This window comes from Pelobates fuscus, chromosome 1 (assembly GCF_036172605.1).
Source record: "Pelobates fuscus isolate aPelFus1 chromosome 1, aPelFus1.pri, whole genome shotgun sequence".
NCBI lineage: Eukaryota > Metazoa > Chordata > Amphibia > Anura > Pelobatidae > Pelobates > Pelobates fuscus.
The window spans coordinates 35492570-35514194 of record NC_086317.1 but is presented as its reverse complement, the minus strand read 5'-3'; the positions used below and the strand labels follow the sequence as shown (position 1 = coordinate 35514194).

The 21625-nt window shown below is 38.8% G+C and overlaps 1 protein-coding gene across 8 annotated transcripts in view; it reads left to right on the top strand.

The window, feature by feature from the left end:
- The window catches only part of ITSN1 (intersectin 1), a 140573-nt gene extending 122423 nt beyond the window's left edge, over window positions 1-18150 (top strand). For 7 of the 8 annotated variants that reach the window (XM_063447584.1, XM_063447565.1, XM_063447536.1 and 4 more), the window contains 8 exons: window positions 3399-3497; window positions 4427-4594; window positions 6321-6533; window positions 7333-7454; window positions 7976-8058; window positions 8146-8229; window positions 15962-16135; window positions 17040-18150. In XM_063447584.1, the coding sequence (XP_063303654.1) occupies window positions 3399-3497; window positions 4427-4594; window positions 6321-6533; window positions 7333-7454; window positions 7976-8058; window positions 8146-8229; window positions 15962-16135; window positions 17040-17188 (1092 nt within the window). In that variant the 3' untranslated portion in view covers window positions 17189-18150. Of the gene's footprint in view, window positions 1-3398; window positions 3498-4426; window positions 4708-5153; window positions 5572-6320; window positions 6534-7332; window positions 7455-7975; window positions 8059-8145; window positions 8230-15961; window positions 16136-17039 lie in introns of those variants that run through there. The other variant, XR_010090429.1, reaches the window with a different exon arrangement.
- The last annotated feature ends 3475 nt before the right edge of the window (window positions 18151-21625 follow it).

Sequence of the window (21625 nt, the reverse complement as noted above, 5' to 3'; positions counted from 1 at the left end):
TGAGAGTCAAATAGAACCGTCAAATACTGTGGTTACATCGCACTTTGAAAAAAAAATTTGGTGCTAAATAGTACATTTGCGGCCTGCAGTGCATTTCTTGCAGTCCAATAAAACCGTTAAATACTACTGTTACATTGTTGGTTGACAAATTTACATTTTTTGAGACAGTGAAGTAACTGTATTAATTACGCCTGTCACACTGTTATGTGACCTCTAGAAATGTTTTCTCTTTAGGACACAGGCACTGCCTTACTGTCAGTGAACTTAATTGTTTACTATTGGCGGTTACATTGTCGCCTGACGTAAACCCTCTGTTAGTTTGGTGGGTGAACGCAAAGAATGAGGAGAGCGTCAAATAAGGGACATGGCCCTGGTTGTGGTGCTGCTTGTGTTGGTGGAGCTCCTGTTGCAGGGAGAGGACGTGGTCGATCTGAGCCAGCTACAAGCACAAGTGAAACACCTTCCTCAGGTGCGAGTAGGCGACAGAACCATCAGCGTTATTTGGTAGGCCTGAATGCGCTATACGAATGGTGAGGCCAGAACAAGTACAGGCGATAGTAGATTGGATGGCTGACAATGCCTCCAGTTCCTTCACATTGTCTCCCACCCGGTCCCCTCCTGAAAGCTCAGAGTTAGCACCTGCAGCCACATCAGCCCCTTGCTAATCAGCCAAGCAGTCTGAGCCACAAGTCATGCAGCAGTCTCTTATGCTTTTTGATGACTCTGCTGGCGGGGTTTCCGTGGGCCATCCACCTAGCCCTGCCCCAAAAGTGGAAGAGATTGAGTGCACTGATGCACAAGCACTTATGTGTCAGGATGTGGACATGCGAGGACCACCGCAGCACATCTCTGATTATGATGAAACACAGGTGCCAACTGCTGTGGCTTTCTGCAGTGTGCAGACCGGCAAGGAGGGCAGGGTTGAGGAGTGGGTGGAAGATGATGTGGATGATGATGAGGTCCTAGACCCCACATGGAATCAAGGTCATGCAGGTGACGTGTCCAGTTTGGAGGAAGAGGCGGTGGTCGCACAGAGGCACCAGCACAGCATAAAAGGGAGCAAGGTGCAGAAGCGGAGCGGCCGTCCCCTAGACAGTACGCCTGCTACTGCCCACTGCACCCAGGGACCGAGCACACCAAAGCCAGCTCCAAGAAGTTCCCTGGCGTGGCAGTTCTTTAGACAATGTGCTGACGACAAGACACGAGTGGTTTGCACGCTGTGCAATCAGAGCCTGAAGCGAGGCATAAACGTTATAAACCTGAGCACAACCTGCATGACCAGGCTTCTACATGCAAAGCACAAGCTGCAGTGGAGTAAGCACCTCAAAAAACAAGAAAGGTCTCAGGCTCCTCTTGCTTCCTCTTCTGCTGCTGTCTCTGCCTCTTCCTCCACCTCTGGAGTGACCGTGACACCTGCCACCCAGCAAACAGAGGATGTGGCAGCAACGCCACCACGTCCGCCACCGTCCCCAAGCATCTCCACACTGGCCCATGGAAGCGTTCAGCTGTCCATCTCCCAAACACTGGAGAGAAAGCGGAAGTACCCCCCTACCCACCCGCGATCCCTGGCCCTGAATGCCAGCATTTCAAAATTCCTGGCCTCTGAAATGCTGTCAATCAGTCTGGTGGAGACGGACAGTTTTAAAAACCTGATGGCGGTGGCTGTTCCACAGTACGTGGTTCCCAGCCGCCACTACTTTTCCATGCGAGCCATCCCTCAGCACCTCAGAAGGAAGGGTTAGCATGGATGAAATGTGGAAAAGCTTTGTCAGGACGCCACAACAACCAGCACCACCAGCTGATATGGAACGTCTTAGCAGGAGGCAGCATTTCAGCAACATAGTGGAACAGTACGTGTGCACACACCTACACCTACTGACTGATGTGTCTGCCCCATTCAACTTATGGGTCTCCGAATTGGGCACATGGCCAGAGCTTGCCCTTTATGCCTTGGAGGTGCTGGCCTGCCCTGCAGACAGTGTATTGTCTGAACGTGTGTTTAGCACGGCAGGGGGCGTTATCACAGACAAGCGCAGCCGCCTGTCCACAGCCAATGTGGACAAGCTCACGTTTATTAAAATGAACCAGGCATGGATCCCACCAGACTTGTCTGTACCTTGTGCAGAATAGACATTTATACCGGCCTCATCCAGCCATTGTTATACTCAAGTGCACTTATTCTTTGTTTTCTTTTTTTATATGTCCCAATGCTTTGGGGGCTACCCCAATTAAAAAAACAAAAAATAAATACAAAATAAGAAACAGTGTTTGCTACCTCCTTCGCCTCAACCGCCGCTTCCACCTACACCGCCACGGTCACCGCCTCTTCAACCTCCTACTCCACATCCACCACCTCCTCCTAGTTCAAGATTATTATTTTTTATTTTTATGTAGTTTGTTATTTTAAGTTATTTCCCTATCCACATTTGTTTGCAGGGCACTTGTCCTACTCTTACCCCCATTTTACTTCCTTTTGCATCTCTCTAGCCCTTTCCAGGACTTTTTTAGAGCCATTTTAGTGCCCAAAAGTTCGGTTCCCCATTGACTTTAATGGGGTTCGGGTTCAGGGTCAAGTTCGAGTGCGAACCCGGCGAACCCGAACATCCAGGTGTCCGCTCATCTCTATTTATTTCCAAATTCAGGATCACATGAATTTCTTGAATAATGAGGAGATTAAAAGGGTATTTTGTTTAGAAAATCCAAGGATTGCCAATGCTTGTTGGGCAGTAATGTGAATTGGTTATCTTTTTGTTAATTCTAGTGCAATTTTATGCAATTCTCCCCTTGCTACTTGTAAAACAAGAGCTTTCTGTGGCAGTTTAATCGGCTTCACTGGCATGTCCAAATGGAGGCAATGAGTGTAAGAATACTCACTAGGGATCGCAAAGCTGTAGATGCAAGAGATTTAGCACTGAGGAAAATCCCTTGGACCATGGGATGTACTATGGAGTTCTAAGAGGAAGACTATGGCATTATACAGTTCCATCCAGTTTAGTGGCTGCAAAGGGAGTGAACTACCTGGCAGTGTCCTGGTAAACATCCCATTGTTTTGAATAATGTCGTTATGAGTTGCATCTTGGTTTCAAATGGTTTGTGTTGTGAATGAATAGTAACAGTAAAGTAGATAAGGGTTCTCGGTAACAGGAAATTAATCTTTGGTGCCACTCAGACTGCAATGGCAATATTCTCCTGCAGTAGACAGTAGCATAAAGACGCCCAGGTACACACAGAGAGCTTTGTGACAAAGCCAAAACGTTGCCAATTTTAGTTTCCAAATAAAGTCTACATTGATGAAACCCTCCTTGTGTGCCCGGACATCTTTCTGCTATTGTATGAATAGTAAGTCCTATGTTTAATTTTACTGTTCCACCACTATAACACAGTTTCTGTTCTTTCAGAGGTTGGCAATGGATCCTCGTTGTAAAGGTATGCCTCTATCCAGCTTCCTCCTGAAACCTATGCAAAGAGTGACCAGATACCCTCTCATCATTAAAAATGTACGTAACATCCATAGTAGTCCTTAATGTATCACATTAACAAACATGTTAATTGTTCTGAACGTTATTTCTGTATACTGAAAACCAAATAATTCTTAAATATATATTGATTGGCAATAGATCCCACAGATTTCAATAAATACGAGTGTGGTGCAGACATTGTTAGTGAGTTCATTGCATAATTGTCTTTCACTTGGTTTACTGGTAAGTGCTTTAGTCATCACATCATTTTGTGTTCTTAACAATGTCACGTTAATAAGAATAATGGTACATTTTGTTTTGTTATGTTTTTTTTTTTCCTTCACAATGTAATGCTCTATAAAATTATAATATCAGGAATTCTAAACATTGTAAACATTGAGAAATGAAGAATAAAGTTGGGGGTATTTAAAGAGGTAGATTAGGTTTTTTTTTGTATTCTTCTAGGCTGAATTGTTTTACAGAGATAGAAATGCTCATTCAGTAAGTCCAGAAAAAAAACTACCCTTGGTGCTTGCAAAACCAAAGTTTACATCTATGATGTATTGCAAGACTAACCTCTTGACTAACCTCTTGACTAGTTGTTGATAAAGCAGCTATTCTTAAATGGATACATTTGCTCCAATGAGTGTTCATCTTCATTGCGCTGTAGGCAGATTGAATTGACGGAACTCTATCAAACATTGAACACACCTTAGTCCTAAATTGCCCTAAGTCTCATTCACTTCTAAAATATTCCTTCTGGGATGTTAACATCAAACAGTCTTAATAAAATTACTCTCATTATGTTGTAGAAAATAAAATAAAATCATTTTACCTGTATTTTTTTTATTGGCAGGATTACCTTTTTTTAATTAATGTCAAGATGACTACTTGGTTTATTTTATTGATTGGTAATATCTGCCTTCATTATGACATGTTAAGGTAAATCTATTTTTTTAACGTCATAGATTATAGAAAATACTCCTGAGAATCATCCAGACCTCAGTCACCTGAAGCTTGCTCTGGAGAAAGCAGAGGAACTGTGTTCCCAGGTCAATGAAGGGGTTCGAGAGAAGGAAAACTCTGACCGACTGGAGTGGATTCAGGCTCATGTTCAGTGTGAGGGTTTGTCTGAGGTACAAGTACATCCCCATTGTGACTAATGTCTAGGCAAATGATCAAGTAATTGTTCTGTTTCGTTATTTTCTCAAAGTGTATGATAGTGTCACCTAAACCAGCCCAAAGCTGAGTGACATTTACCGTAAATTAGTCCGGCAACTGACATTATTATTATCATCATTATCATTGGTTTTGGCATTAAAATAGCATTTTGCAGGGCTTTTTAATATTATACAGGGAGAAATTTAACAATAAATGAGACGATTAAACAATATTACAGGAACAACAGTTGTTGTAGAGTCATTTAGAGCATTATAGGCATTTTTAATTAACTCCTATAGGTTACAGGAAGCTAGTGTAAGAAAGGACAGAGGGGGCAAGGTGTGAGGAGCGACCGGAGAAGAAAGTCAGCCTGGTGGCAGCATTCATTACAATTGTAGCAAAGCATTTTGGTTTCTGAGGAGACCAATTATGAGTGAATTACAGTAAATCAATTCAAGAAAATACTAGAGCATCAACAAGCTCCATAGCAGCATTTTGCGTCAGAAAGGGGCAGAATCGGTCAATGTTTTTAAGTTGGAATTGGCAGGATATGGCAAAAGACTGGACATGAGGTGTAAAGGTGAGGCCAGAATCAAAGATAACCCCAAAACAGGGAGCTTGCAAGGATTACAGGGAGAGCAGAACAGGATGATTAGTATTACGAGTAGGAAAAATAAGCTCAGTTTTAGAGATATAGAATTTTAGAAAGCAGGAGGACATCCAATTAGAGATGGAAGAAAGGCAAGCGTTGACGGGTTCTTGAACAGCGGAGGAGAGATATATCTGGGAATTATTAGTATATAGGTTGTAGCAAAATCCAAAGGAATTAATAAGTTTGCCAAGAATGGCAGCATACCGAGAAAACAAAAGGGGACCAAGAACGGATCCTTGAGGGATTCCGACTGAGACAGGATGAGGGGAGGAGTTACTATTAGAAAAGGAGACACTGAATGAATGTGTGAATGTGAGAAAGGACGAGAACCATGAGGACAGGACTACAGGGTACTCAGAAATATTTTTTTTTTTTATATATACATTTTTACTTTTTCTTTTTCTTATATGTAGAACATTACTGTATAATGTAACTATAGAAATACATTTATTTTACAGGCTTCTTTTTATTTATATTCAGGGTTTAGGAAATAAAACTGTCCTTCTTGATAATTCGTAAAGTAAGGGTTTAAACGTATAAGCAGACACGTATAGTTTTCCTTTTTTATTACATTATCAGAGGATGAACTGAGGGTGGAGGATGTTATTTAAGACTTGGGGGAACCCTGGACCCAGATCTATCTATAAGGGATTAGCAGTTAGAACCCATTCACAAGATTGTTGGGAAGTGTCCTTTGTGTAACATGTGTAACCTATGTACCATGTAATAGCATACGTGCAGAACGTTCTAAAAACACCTCCCAGTCACCCATAGCTACACAAGCTTGATAGCACTTGTAATGTAACAGCAGTTGATTTAAATGTTTTGGACCATTTATTCCATTAGTAGCTCTTGTTTCACCAAATGATTAATATATTTTCTTTGACCAGGGTGTGCATTAAAATAGAAGAACCAGAGGGTCAGTTTAACACTAATAGATGCCAGAGGATAATTCAGCATCTTATTAACTGATGAACCTAATTTGTATCTGTAAATACCACCGCTAGAACCCAGCATACTATTTTATATGTGTATTGTTCTTCCTCCAGCAATTAGTATTTAACTCTGTTACAAACTGCTTGGGGCCGCGGAAGTTTCTACACAGTGGGAAACTCTATAAAGCGAAGAGCAACAAGGAGTTATATGGCTTCCTGTTTAATGACTTCCTGCTGCTGACGCAAATCATTAAACCGCTAGGATCCTCCGGTACCGATAAGGTGTTCAGCCCAAAATCTAACCTCCAGTACAAAATGTACAAAACCGTGAGTAACATTTTCACCACTGGCTTTGCAGGGAATGACCATAGAATGAAGGGAATTTCTAAAAAAAACAAAAACAAAAAAAAACACTCACTCACTCACTCACACTCTCTCTCTCTCTCTCTCTCTCTCTCTCTCTCTCTCTCTGTATGTCTATAACTATTGATGTATATTTCTATTAGTGTGCAGATGTATATCTTAGGCACTATTTTGTCAGGTTTAACCATCATAACCACTACAGCTCACTAAAGTGGTTATGATTGTAGGGGTACACTGGCACAGTTTCCCAGTTATGCGACCGATTTACCCTTTTACCTGGTCATGCCGGGCACGAGGTTTCCACTAAAGAAGGCTTTATGACTTCCAGCTTCTGCAGAGCAAGCCAGATGCAGATCCTGCCAGTCATTAATTGGCTGACAGCGTCAGATGACCACACTCAACCAATGAGTGTCTGTACTGTGTAATTAAAGGGACACTATAAGCATCAAAACAACTTTCGCTTAATGAATGCATTAGGATGGTATTTTCACAAGTTATGTAATTGGAAATGTTTTTTCTTTCTTAGTACATTTATTTATATCTGTCCATTTTGTACTCAAACCTGCCAATGAAATTAACTTTTGCAATAAACTATGAGTTGGTACATAAAAATAACAATACAAACAGATACTCGGCAGCAGTGATAACCCTTTTCTAGTACTTTCCCCAAACCATGCATTTCTACCTGTCCCTTCCAACCAATGTGGTTACATGTGTGTAGTATTCTTTAGATCAGTCTAAGACTTACCATTGACTGTTGCAGCCTATTTTCCTGAATGAAGTGCTGGTGAAACTCCCCACAGACCCCTCTGGAGATGAGCCAATTTTTCACATTTCCCATATTGACCGAGTTTACACGCTGCGTGCTGAGAGCATCAATGAAAGGTGAGGTTCCTTAACTAACCTAGCTGGACTGTGAAGAGATATCGATACCAGCAGCCACTCAGTATCTTCAATGGACTGAAAATCAATTTGTGCACCAAGCTCTGACCATCTGTAGCTTGGTTATGGAATGACGGTCCTTGGCTAGATCGGGTGCATCCTAGAAAAAACCAATCTAGAATGTGCAGCCACTAGTTTACCATAAATGAGATGAACCAGTTAGAGTGTCTACAGTGTCCCTTTAATATTTGGTTTGGGATGGAATGAAGGTATAGTCTGATAAATTATACAATAATCTAGAGGTTTATTACTGGAATGATCAAAAAGTGTTGAAAATGTGTTTGCTGGTCCCATTGTTTCCACAGCAATTATAACCTTTATTATGCACCACATTTTAGACCACAACACTGATAGACCATACTTTTCGTGTTTAATAACCGTGTAGTTCACTTCCTTGCTTACGACGCTTAAGTGAAATAATACTGAAAAGTCCTGACGATTTTCCTTTGGTTTTCTCTTTCCAGGACAGCATGGGTGCAGAAAATCAAAGCTGCGTCAGAATTGTACATTGAGACTGAGAAAAAGAAGAGAGAAAAAGCATATCTGGGTAAAGGAATCGGAGAGATCAATCCTTCTAAACTGCACACACACAGTTGAATAGCTCTAACTGATATCCTATCTCCTTCTCTCACAGTTCGCTCCCAAAGGGCCACCGGCATTGGACGACTGATGGTGAATATTGTAGAAGGCATTGAGTTGAAACCTTGCCGATCTCATGGTAAGTGATATGTTATCGTTTCTTGTGGCAGATGTCCTTGACCTTTCACTCTTTAGAGTCTTCTCACTAAAACACTAGGTCCACGCGTGTTTACCTCTTAAAGGGATGCTGAAGGAATGCCAGTAATAATAATAATTACAGATCTACCAACATTTGCAAAACGTGTTGAATAATTTGCATATAACCAAGTAGTTTCTGTTGTAGAGTTCATTTTTTTACTGTTTCTTTTTTTTATTATTATTATGTTCAGTTGTATTGTGTGTGTGCACAAAGAATCACACGGTGTGAGGTACTGAACGACAAACTGTCCCCACTTGGGTATCACAAAGCTCAATAACGAACCAAATGTTAATGATTCAATAGGGTTTACTTATTGTGGTGTGTTCGCTGCTAAGAAAAACCCAAACAAAATGGCACTAAATATGTAATTAATTTAGGTGAAACAATCACATTTCAACGAGAGAGATTTATTGTAATATTGGTATTGTTTTTTTTGTTTGGAGTGTTTTATAAAATAATTTTTGCATAGTGTATATTATTGAGTTTGTTGGACTTTGCTGATGTTGTGTTACTGCGTTAAGTAGTCTAGTGTTCACTTGGAGGGAGAGTTATTCTGGTTGCTCACAAAGACGTATTATCTCTGAGATATAGGTTAATATCTGTTGCTGATTGCATAGAACAGAAGAAAATGTAGGCTATTGCAACACTTCAGAGTGAAATTTAAATCCGAGTTGAGATTTACATTTGATTCACAATTTAGTTTTTTTTCCAATTAATTTTTATTTCATAATTTTAGCAAATATAAATACATAATTAATACATATAAATATAAGTTATCAAGAATATTTTCCCTTTTTTTGTGTGCTTATTATACACACACAATTGTATTAAACACATTCTTGAGATATCTATATCCAGACATATCTAAATATACTAATACATTTCCCTAGACATATAACAACGTTACATTTCCGTGCTCAATTAGATTTTAGTACGTCGTTACCTTCCTTGAAATAATGCCTTACACAAAACATCACAAAAACTACAAATAATAATAATAAATTAATAATAAGGTAGCTCTCGATCGAAGAGGTTTAAGAGGGAAGGGAAGAGTTCTATGTGCATTATCTTAGACTTCCCTTAGATTTCCCTGTTAATTGGTTATAACTGTCAGGGTGGTAGTCCGGTGCCCGGAACCCAGACACAGTGTCCAGGTGGCGGCGCATGGACCGGGACCCATAATGACTGATGATGTGGGAGTCTTCAGCGTGGAGGTGGATTAGCAGGGTCTGGTGCAGGGTAACCGCACGCCCCCTGGTGTTGAGCACCAGCGTTTGTGCAGCCACAACCAGAACCCTGATTCAGCTTCTGCGGATCCAAGGAACTAGGAGCTAGGAAATAAGCAGACCTCCCAGGAGCTGAATAGGGAGGCTCTGCAGCAAGGGTGTATCCAGTACTAGAAACAAGACAAAGCTAGAACAGGCACCAAACATGAAAACAGGACATAACTAGTAGAACCCAGAACCAGAGAAGGATAGGAAGCTAAACCCAGAACATGACACAATACATAAGGGAACAATAACTAAACATGGGCATGACTGGACAGGACTGAACATGGACAGGTATATACAAACTAAGACACGACAAGAAAACATAGGCAAAACAAGAGGAGAAATAACTAAGTACTACATATGGAAATCATGGGGATTTAGTCACACTATATGATCATACATTGCATAAGCCTGCCAACAATGCCAATGTACCCCATATCTGGCAGGTCCTACACAGCCTAATGTATGCTAAAACAACCACAGATTAAGAACACATATATAGCACTTACCTGCAAGAAAGGACAGAAGCTTTGAGCTGCTGCCTGCAGGAACTCTTAACACATAAAGAAAGCTGGAAACATAAGGGTGTGGCACATAAAACAAACATTTAAAGGAAACCTGGAGACTGGGAAATCCAGGGACGAACTATAGGAATGAACCCAGAAATCCCAGCTTAAAGAAAACCAGACACAGAATAGAAAACCAAAAACCAAGAAATATTAAACAAGAATAGCAAAAGGAGTACTGGATACCAGAAGCCATTACCAGAATGATCCGCAGCCAGGAACGGAACGTGACAATAACATGTTAAATGATCTTATTGATTCATCCCAAAAAACAGTATATCTGAGTGGTTTATTGTTAGTAGTCGGGATATATTTTTACATGTTAATAGTTGATGACATATTTGATGTTTAGTCAGACACCAGTCTGGTTTTGACGGGTTTTTCCAACTTCTAGCTATAGTTAATTTAACTGCTGTCAACATATAAAATAATATCAGCTCTTTTTTTTATGTATTTGGTATATTGATATGTAAAAGCATCAGATTTGGTCTTAGGGATATGGTACGCTTTAAAATTGTATTTATATTTCTTCCAACGTCCTGTCATAGTTCATTAATTATCGGACACTCCCACCATATATGTAACAAATCTGCCTCTTTTCCCCCACACCTCCAACATTCAGAAGATTGGTTTGGAGATATTTTGTTGATGCTTTTGGGAACTAAGTGCCATCTGTTTAGGATCTAATAGTGCAGTTCATCCAGATTCAAACAGTAAAGATTTTTATTTGAAATCAAAATTGAGCTGCACCACTCTTTAAGAGAGATTTGCATACCCAAATCTCTACTCTATTCCGATATAGCTGTTGGAAAACATTTATTTTCCATTTTATATAAAAAAAAAAAATTAGTTTTAGAAATAGTTTTTTTAGTGTCTGTTAAATTAAAAAAAAATCTATATATAGTATATAGAATTTTGATACTATATAGATTTTTTGTAAATTTTTTAAAAAGCTTTAGCAATTTTATCAGGGGATAAGAATGTCTCATTGTTGTAAATTATCTTAGATATAGTTTTAGCTTTTTGGATGCTTTTCAATGTATTAGTTAACATCTTATCCGCTTTATTGCTCTTATAATATTGAAAGGTATTGAAAGGATTTCAGTCTCTCTAGTTTCTTAGATGTCAATAATTATTTTTTCATTAATAGTTTTTTTAAGATCATCAATCTGATTTGAAATATTATTTGTAGGATTCATTTTATTACTTCGAGTTAAATTTTCCAGCTTAATATATAATTCAGAAAGTTTTTTTTTCTCTAAGTTCTTTAGTTAGAAAGGCTCGTTTAGTTTTATAAAATGACCCCGTATCAAACATTTGAAAGCAGCCCATATTGTAGCTGGAGATAAATCATTAGATGAATTTTCTTCAAAATAGAAGTTAATATTTTTTTATATATTCTCTATTTTGTGTAGGTTCTAATAAAAAATTTCCAAAAGTTTCCATTCTAGTCGTTTTGTAATAAATGTATCTTTTTTTTTTTTTTTTTTTTTTTTATAATTCTTTATTTTTGAGTGCAGAGTGAATTACAGGCGTAAATACTGACTTGTTCAACATATGAGATCATAAACAATTTGTATGGGTAGTCAAAAAATACTGCACATTTTTTTTTTTTTGTGATAACAAGTTTGAGACATGAGGAAGACAAGAAAATAATACAATAATACAGTGATGATTTACATAACTGTTTAAGCTAGGCCTACATATCTATTCGATTTACTAGGCTTAAGTTTATGCGCAAAATACTTGCTAGATATGAAAAAGGTTATTTAGAAACACCCCAGGGGTTCCCAGGTAGCTTTCTGCATGAGTCCGTCAATCTTGGTATAGAGATGGGTGTACAATGAGGAATGCCATGGTATTAGATTGCTGTGGGGATTGGTAGCAGTGTTAAGCAATATGGTTGAAGCCTGGTCCCCTTTAACCTATGCCTGTGGTAGGTAGGACATAGTCACCCCAGAGTCTGCGGATCTGAAAGGTTCGGCACTGGACTGCTGTCAGCCTGACTGCAAAGAGCCTCTCCGGTTCCCTGTGTGCGTTTACGACTATTTCCCTCCTCCTGGAGGTCCAGATGCTTGTCACCGGAGGAGGCCTGTGTGCCTGCCGCCGCAAGTTTTGCATTCTCCGCCATTTGCGGCGCGTTTTACGGGTTTTGTGGACCACACGTCGGGCTTGCTGGCTTCTTGGTGTTGTCTTCGGCGGGTAGGTGGTTTGGACTCGTGTGGCAGCCGTCAGCAGTCTGTTCTGCAGCTTCCTCCAGAACGCTTCAAAGAGGCTGTCCAGCCTGGATAATATGTTCTGTGGGTCAGTGGAGAACGTGGTGACCGCCATTTTGGGAGTGCTGCTTAAGGTGCTGTCGCTTGTTGAGGCTGTGCTGCCTGCTCTCAGACCAGTCGGGCAGTCCCCAGGGTGCGGGCCGGGATGACCCCCGCCGGCCCAGAGGGGGGGGTTGCAGGGTGCTTGTACTGTGTGCATGGTAGCCGGCTCCCGCCGGGTAGGAAGATCGGTCGCCTCTCCCATCTCCGGCGTGCACCAGGCCATACTTATGGATCTGCGTCCGGAGGGTTTTATGTGGCTGCTGACAGCGACCCCGAGCCGGACAGCCGGTGTTGGGTGCCTGAGCCGCTCGATTTGCCTCGGGATAATCTCTGATACTGTCGGTATGTAGGGTGAATTGAGTATTGCTCGAGGAGCTTGTTGAAAATGCGTCCGGGCGCCATTACAGTCAGGCCCCGCCCCATAAATGTATCTTTTAATTCCAAAATGACTATATTGTGATCTGACGATGTCTGACGATCTGACGATTTCTTCAATGTCAATTCTTTTGACTCCTTGAATGGAATTTATGGAATTTATATCTATCAGAATGTAGTCGATTCTCGAATAAGCAAGATAGGTTCTAGAAAAACACATGTAGTCTCACGCTTTAGTATGGAATATACGCCAGGTATCATAGAGGGAAATCCTCTGGGCAAAGGAACAAAATCTAGATGATTGTATTATAAACATTTTATATGGCTGTATACAGTTGCAAGAAAAAGTATGTGAACCCTTTGGAATTATATGGATTTCTGCACAAATTGGTCATAAAATGTGATCTGATCATCATCTAAGTCACAACAATAGACAATCACAGTCTGCTTAAACTAATAACACACAAAGAATGAAATGTTGCCATGTTTTTATTGCACACACCATGTACACATTCACAGTGCAGGTGGAAAAAGTATGTGAACCCCTAGACTAATGACATCTCCAAGAGCTAATTGGAGTGAGATGTCAGCCAACTGGAGTCCAATCAATGAGATGAGATTGGAGGTGTTGGTTACAGCTGCCCTGCCCTATAAAAAAAACACACACCAGTTCTGGGTTTGCTTTTCACAAGAAGCATTGCCTGATGTGAATGATGCCTCGCACAAAAGAGCTCTCAGAAGACCTACGATTAAGAATTGTTGACTTGCATAAAGCTGGAAAGGGATATAAAAGTATCTCCAAAAGCCTTGCTGTTCATCAGTCCACGGTAAGACACATTGTCTATAAATGGAGAAAGTTCAGCACTGCTGCTACTCTACCTAGGAGTGGCCGTCCTGTAAAGATGACTGCAAGAGCACAGCGCAGACTGCTCAATGAGGTGAAGAAGAATCCTAGAGTGTCATTTAAGACTTACAAAAGTCACTGGCAAATGCTAACATCCCTGTTAGTGAATCTACAATACGTAAAGCACTAAACAAGAATAGATTTCATGGGAGGATACCACAGAGGAAGCCACTGCTGTCCAAACAAAACATTGCTGACCGTTCACAGTTTGCACAAGAGCACCTGGATGTTCCACAGCAGTACTGGCAAAATATTCTGTGGACAGATGAAACCAAAGTTGAGTTGTTTGGAAGAAACACACAACACTATGTGTGGCGAAAAAGAGGCATAGCACACCAACATCAAAACCTCATCCCAACTGTGAAGTATGGTGGTGGGGGCATCATGGTTTGGGGCTGCTTTGCTGCGTCAGGGCCTGGACGGATTGCGATCATCGAAGGAAAAATGAATTACCAAGTTTATTAAGACATTTTGCAGGGGAACTTAAGGCCATCTGTCTACCAGCTGAAGCTCAACAGAAGATGGGTGTTGCAACAGGACAATGACCCGAAGCATAGAAGTAAATCAACAACAGAATGGCTTAAACAGAAGAAAATATGCCTTCTGAAGTGGCCCAGTCAGAGTCCTGACCTCAACCCGATTGAGATGCTGTGGCATGACCTCAAGAAAGTGATTCACACCAGACATCCCAAGAATATTGCTGAACTGAAACAGTTCTGTAAAGAGGAATGGTCAAGAATTACTCCTGACCGTTGTGCACGTCTGATCTGCAACTACAGGAAACCTATGGTTGAAGTTATTGCTGCCAAAGGAGGTTCAACCAGTTATTAAATCCAAGGGTTCACATACTTTTTCCACCTGCACTGTGAATGTTTACATGGTGTGTTCAATAAAAACATGGCAACATTTAATTCTTTGTGTGTTATTAGTTTAAGCAGACTGTGATTGTCTATTGTTGTGACTTAGATGATGATCAGATCACAATTTATGACCAATTTGTGCAGAAATCCATATCATTCCAAAGGGTTCACATACTTTTTCTTGCAACTGTATATGTCTTTTGTCTGTTTATCAATCGTAGGGTCCATTACACAGTTGAAGTCACCCATCCAATTGATTTGTCCCTGTTTTATCCTATTTAATCTTTTCCAAAATCTAAATTTCATTGTTGCAGGATTTGGTAGATAGGTATTAAATAATGTATAAAGAACATTGTTTATCATACGTATTGTTATTATGTATCTCCCTTACGTATCTTGTTCAGAGTGTTTTATACACAGATCTTTGTTCCGTGAAAAGAGAAGTGCAACCCCACATTTCCTTTTATCTTGTAATGAGGATGTCATAATCCTAGGGAAGTCTTTTGTTATGAAAAAAAGTATCTAGACTCTTTCAATGTGTCTCTTGTATAGCGCAAATACCTATTTTTTGTTTTTTTTTAATAACTGGATGAGAATAGATCTTTTGTGAGGGGAGTTTAATCCCCTCACATTCAAAGATGCAAACGTAACCATTAATGTTTACCCTGCACAACCCTGCCCCTCCTCTCAAAGATCCCAACATTAAGAGCATAATCAACAACAAAAAAACATAAAATACAAAAAACAAACACATTCATAGGTTCTAAACCTGCATTGTGTATATGAATCTTATTTCTCTTCTTTACATTCCCTCCTTTTCCATATCTCAACCTTGTACATTTGATTCACAATTACCTTTTTCCGATTTAAAATGATCAGCAATAAAAAAATATATATCTAACTCTTTTTATTGTCTCCTTTGTGAAAGTCACTGATCCTTGTTGCACATTCACAGAGTTGTATTCACTTAGTAGCCTCATAAAGATCTCACCCTCAAAGAGATCTTAGCCATGAAGGAAAAATCATCTGTTAAATATACGGTACCTGTAAAATGGTTTAATGGGTTCTCCTGAGTGAGAATTTGTATGTATGTAATACCGGGGCTGTCCGTATGCACCAAGGCAAAACCACCAACATTATGGGACAGCAATGGGGTTTACATTTGATCAGCAGTTAAAATTGAACAGCAGGTGGCAGCATATTGCCAGCAGGATTGCATTATATAAATGACCAGTTCTAAATTAGATTTATGTTGATTTTCTCTTTAACCTAAATAGATTTTTTTTCCTTTATTCTCTCAAATATTTGATGTTAACAAATAACCACATGGTATATAGCAGGTTCAATTAATGCCATAAAAAACGTTTTTCTCATTTAGGAAAGAGTAATCCATACTGTGAGATTACTATGGGTTCTCAGTGCCATATCACAAAGACCATACAAGACACCCTCAACCCAAAGTGGAACTCCAACTGCCAATTTTTCATCAAGGATCTTGAACAAGATGTTCTCTGCATCACCGTATTTGAAAGGGATCAGTTCTCCCCAGATGGTAAATCATATGATTATGAGATGTGGACATAAATATGGATATTCATGAAAACTTGTTTAAACAACTTTTACTTTCAGACATTAAATACCCTATTGTTTGATTCAGAAATCACAATATCAAGCTTTAGGCTTCATTAAGCTTCCTGTTGATAAGGCCAATTCTGGGATAAATGGCCTGTTTGTCTCTTACTCTATACATGATTTTGCTGCCTCCATTAATATCACATCTATCTATACTATAGCTGTATTCATTTACAAGCATTGCTTTGTGAAACACCTCGGCATGTAGTCCATAAAACCCCACCTGCCTTCCCATTTGTTTCTTTACAAAGACTCCATTGGGAGTCGAAACGTTGCAGTTTTCCAATAAAGGTGCCTGAACAGTTTGGAGTGCCTGGACTCTTTTTCTAATACTATTATTTATTCCCATTTGTTTCAGCACTTATCTTTACCCAGCAGAGATGGTCTTACTATTTCTCTTCTGCTAAACTGTAAATGCTGTCCCCTTCTCTCAGAAAACAGAGACTTCTGTTAGTCATGCTGATATTATTACACAGCAGGCTGGAAACATTTCTGTGCTGCCATGTGTTGTGTAAATTGTTAGTGTAACTGTACTAACAATATGTAAACTAACTATGCCCAGAAATACATATTATTTAAATGTTATGGTTGTCTCACTCACATGCCCCAAAATAGCATCAGATTCCTTACAATTACACATAGACCATGTAATGTAATAAATTGGCAGAAAATATACTGTGATATATTTGAATAATTAAGACACAAATATGGTTCTGAAATGTAAAAAAATTCAAAAGAAATAATAGTTGATCCATAAATTACTGATAGATTGTCATTAATGAAAGACATTTTCAGCTTTTCTAATTTCATTACCCTTTTTTCAGATTTTCTGGGGAGGACAGAAATTCGAGTTGCAGATATTAAGAAGGACCAAGGTTCTAAAGGACCTGTTACAAAGTGTCTCCTTTTGCACGAAGTCCCAACCGGGGAGATAGTCGTTCGATTGGATTTGCAATTGTTCGATGAACCGTAAAAGGGATTGCACAAGACCACATTCCACTTCTGCTACATCGAGGCAGTCGCTCGCTCGATAAGCTTTTCACCAACGGTACTTCATCTTATCAAGGCTGTTGCCAAAACCGGAGTCCAACGTTTGTTTTAGCATCACGGATTTTTAATTGAAATTGCCATTTTCTACGAAAATGTACGTGTTTTATATGTGGGACTTCATTTTAGAATTTAGAAATGTGTCTTTTTTTCTGATTACAAATAACTGTGATCTTTGCTGTGAAACCAACATTTAGAAAATGTTGTAGAGCTCACTGCATTACTAACTTGATGTGTTGTTTTAAACTAAATGTTAATGTTTGATTAATAAAAGTATGGTTTACACTGAATAATACCAATAACATAGATGGCTGCCTTGGCACCCCATATGTCTGGGAGCTATATTCCTTTAAGGCTGTCAGAAAGTCATAGGAATTGTAGCTGACAAAATGCTTTGGTGCCGGAGTGAGCCATCACTGGACTGTAATTGGGAAGTGCATACATTTAATTTAAAGGAGTTATTTGATCTAAAATATGAGACCCAGACCTGAGGAAAATTTACGTAAATAATAAGAGACTAATAACTTTATATATCACAGTTGGTAATTAATACAGTGTATTTACTTCCCAGCTGTTTAATGGTTTATCTGCTTATTATAGGCAGGAGTGAAGCTGTGACAGGTCATGCTGATCTGTATATTTCGGAGGTAAAGATACAATATTTATGTTTTGAGTAAGAATTTATTTACGTACGGGATATTTGTCCTTCATACCCTGTGGTAGGTTTATTGCATTTTGTGCTACTAGAGGGAGTAAGCATTCAATTTTTGACACTCTAAGGTTGCCAAAGGAGTTTCCAGTCCCAGATTGAAGCCTCCTCTTCTCCTCATCTGAATCCTGATTTGTATGTTTAATTTCTTGCTGAGACACTTTGATTTTTTTTTTGTTTTGTTTTTAAATATGTTTTTAAGTGTGAAGTCATAATAGGTCATATGTGAACCTAGAACACATGGTACTCTGTTTGAAAATGTATGTACCCCTCCCTCCTATGAATAGGTTAGGCAAACAATTTTGTGTGTGGTGCGTCAATAGATCCAGCACACATCATGGCAATCAATGGAAGTATTCATCGAACAACTCTAAACTACATATGGTTTTACTGGAATAGATCCCAGGGTTTTAATTAGATTTTTGCAAAAATTATTGGAGCTGCATTTCATTTGGATTCAATATCCATCCACATAAAACATTGTTTTTCTACCATTTAACACACTGATTGTTTTGAGACTTCTACATCTCTCTTTTCTTGGGGAACTCTTTAAACCAATCTTCTCCAAGATCTCCTCGGTCTAAATATTCAATGTCTCATTCCTCACAGGTATAGTTCACTATACATATCTGGGGTTGTTATGATCAACAATCTCCAATCCCTGTGTGCAGTGTGCTGGTAGAGGCCTGGGCATCAGTCACGAGGGTTTGCAGCTGGAATTAGAATTACACAAAACGTCTAGATATGGTAGAATTCTTGGACAAAACTAATAGCAGTTGTAACTCAAGAAGCTTGTTCCACTATCAGCATAACCGTTGTAGTCCCTTTTTAAACATGTTACATTGATCCTGGCTGCAAAGCGATCTATGAATTGTATACGATCTAAACCATTTAACCAATTCTGTGAGACATCAAGTACTCCTCCACAAGTTAATGTGCCAGCACTGGGACTTGCAAATATGTCTATGTTCCAATCTTTGGATTAACAGTAGTTAAGTAAGGTTAACCTACTACCTTTAGAATCTGGAATTTAGTGAAAGGACATGGTCTCTATTTACTAAACCATGAGTGCTGTCGAGTTGGGTTACTTAGCAGACATTCAGGGAAATGTATTACTGGTTGATTTCACTTAGAATTTACAGCTGAGTCCCCGTTGACTTTGGACAGCTGTGCAGTATATATAGGAACTCTATACCTATTACTGTAGACTTACCGATTGACCCTGAAAGGACCTTAACAATAATCAGGGAGTCTCCAAGGTTTTTTTTCGCCACAGTGCAACTTGGGTGTAAGTAATAGACATTCTCTCAATGGATTTAAGTAAAACACGGCTAATTACTGATTGACTACAGTTACTGCTCCGATTATGGATAACTGAACCTCTGCTACACTAAACGGCTCACAATTTTCATTTTTAAAATGTTTGCCATCACGGTTGATGTAAGACACCTGAAAGACCCCAAATCCAGTCAGTCAACCTCAGACTTTTCTAAATGATTTATTTTCAACTTAAGCTCAAAAAAAAAATTGCATGTAAACTGAAGTAAAAACTGTCAGATCATTTGCAATTTTCGCCATTGTCTAAGATCAACAATTTCCTCATTTAACTTTATGAATAGGTTTTCATTTTGTTTAGGCCTCCCTCCCATTTAGTTATGCAGCACAATTGCATCATAAATCGCTAAACTTTTTTGTAATGATCCTATGTTACGAATATAAATTTACAAAAGAAAGTAACCAATTTGCAGCCATTTTAAAGGCCTCATCTCCGCTATTGCTGCCTCTTGGTTGTCAGCATCCCATTATAAAGTGAACAGATATGTATCATTATCTTGATGTCATTATTTAGAAATAAAATATTTTCTGCCAGAGAACCACACCTTGATTAAATGCCTGTAATGTTTGTGAATGTCTACTTGATTAATTGGAAAATGTGAAATGAAATTAAACATAATACATGTGCGGTACTTAAAACGGAATTGTGAAACTACACACATCCAAAAGCTGATGTTTACCAGGAGGGGCAGCCTTTAAGATTTTTCAATCCTGTAGCTGAAATGTAAAAAAAAAAAAAAAAAAATATATGGTTGCCCCTCGATCTAATATTTTGTCAAACATTCTTTTAACTACTGATTCCTACGGTCTAGTTTGGAATTTTAGAGAGAGAATATATATATAATGGTACTACAAGGGCCACAAGGAAAAAAATAAAATATAATTTAAGATACTGTGGAATAAGCAACATATTACAATGCAATTATAGGTTGCTGACTCTTTAGTACTTAAATGGTTTATCATTCCTTTATGTCCAACTTTTTACTGTCCAGAATGGACACAGCATTGCACAAAGTATTTAACATATAAAGATGGTGGGGGTGGGAGATATGGCTCTAGACCACTGTAATATAAGAAAATGTATTTTGAAATGTAAATTCAATTTCAAATACAAAGTTTACACTTCATACTTTTAATGTTTTCGTGTTTATTTATTAGGTACTGTAATAGGTTTGAATTTGCCACAGTTTTCTTTGTGTTTATAACGTTCGAGATTATGTTAAGCATGTATTTTTAATTTTCATTCTACTAGCACTTTCAGACAAACTATTTTCCATTTTTGTTTCATGCCAAGATTACAGTATCATTTTCAAGCTATGTTTAATCATTTGTCCTCAAACATTGTGTTTACTAGAAGAGAATGGTTATGTATTCTAGCTCTTATTTGTAAATTTCTTTGTTTAAAAGTAAAAATCAACCAGGTTGGACTTCGTTCTCTCCTGGTCTATGGTTTAGATTTTGGGACTAACTTAGGATGCCACGAATAGGTTTAGTAATATCTCCTACTGCTTTGAGGTGGCACTGACTAAATAATAGGTCCCATATAGAAAAGAAACTGACTTGCACCCTTAATAAATTGCTGCGCAAAATGTACTGAGTCTTTAAGACCTGATTTGTTCACATATCTTTATTTGCCTATTCAGTGATGTAAGACTTTCATGTTTTAGTGGGGAATAAAAGTTTATGAAATACTGGTGAAATACATACACTTGTCAGTGTCTTTATTGTTTGTTATACACACTGTACTATTGGATTCTGGTACATTAGCGTGCAAATATGATGTAGAAAGATTGGTCAAAAAATAAAATTAAAAAAAAAAAGTCTCGAACTAATTTCAGCGACACAGCTCAGTATTTAGAGCATCAATCACGGTACAGTGTCAGATGACGACACTTTTAGCCAATAATGTGCAAGCTTGATATTGCTAATGCTGAAATAAGACTTCTGCTTAATATTAATGCAGACAGGATGGACCACAGACAATAGAGCTAGATTAGTGTGAACCGCTTACTAAACTGTTTGCCAAGGAAATCCTAGCACCATCGCTCGCTGTAATGATTAATGTGCTTTTACAGCCTTTAGGGAATTTTGGGGGGGGCAAATGTTGCAGATTAACGCACTTCTGCCTGGAAAAAAACGCAGGGAAATATTATGTAAATGTAACCTCTACTGGAATATATCAGCATTTAATATGTAAATCTTATATTTGCATGTGACTTTCTGATTTTATAACCACCACTAGATTTTTCCAAATTGCAAACACATTTGTTGATCATCATTCTTCCCCATAGATCTGCAAATATGGGGAAAATAGTGTTT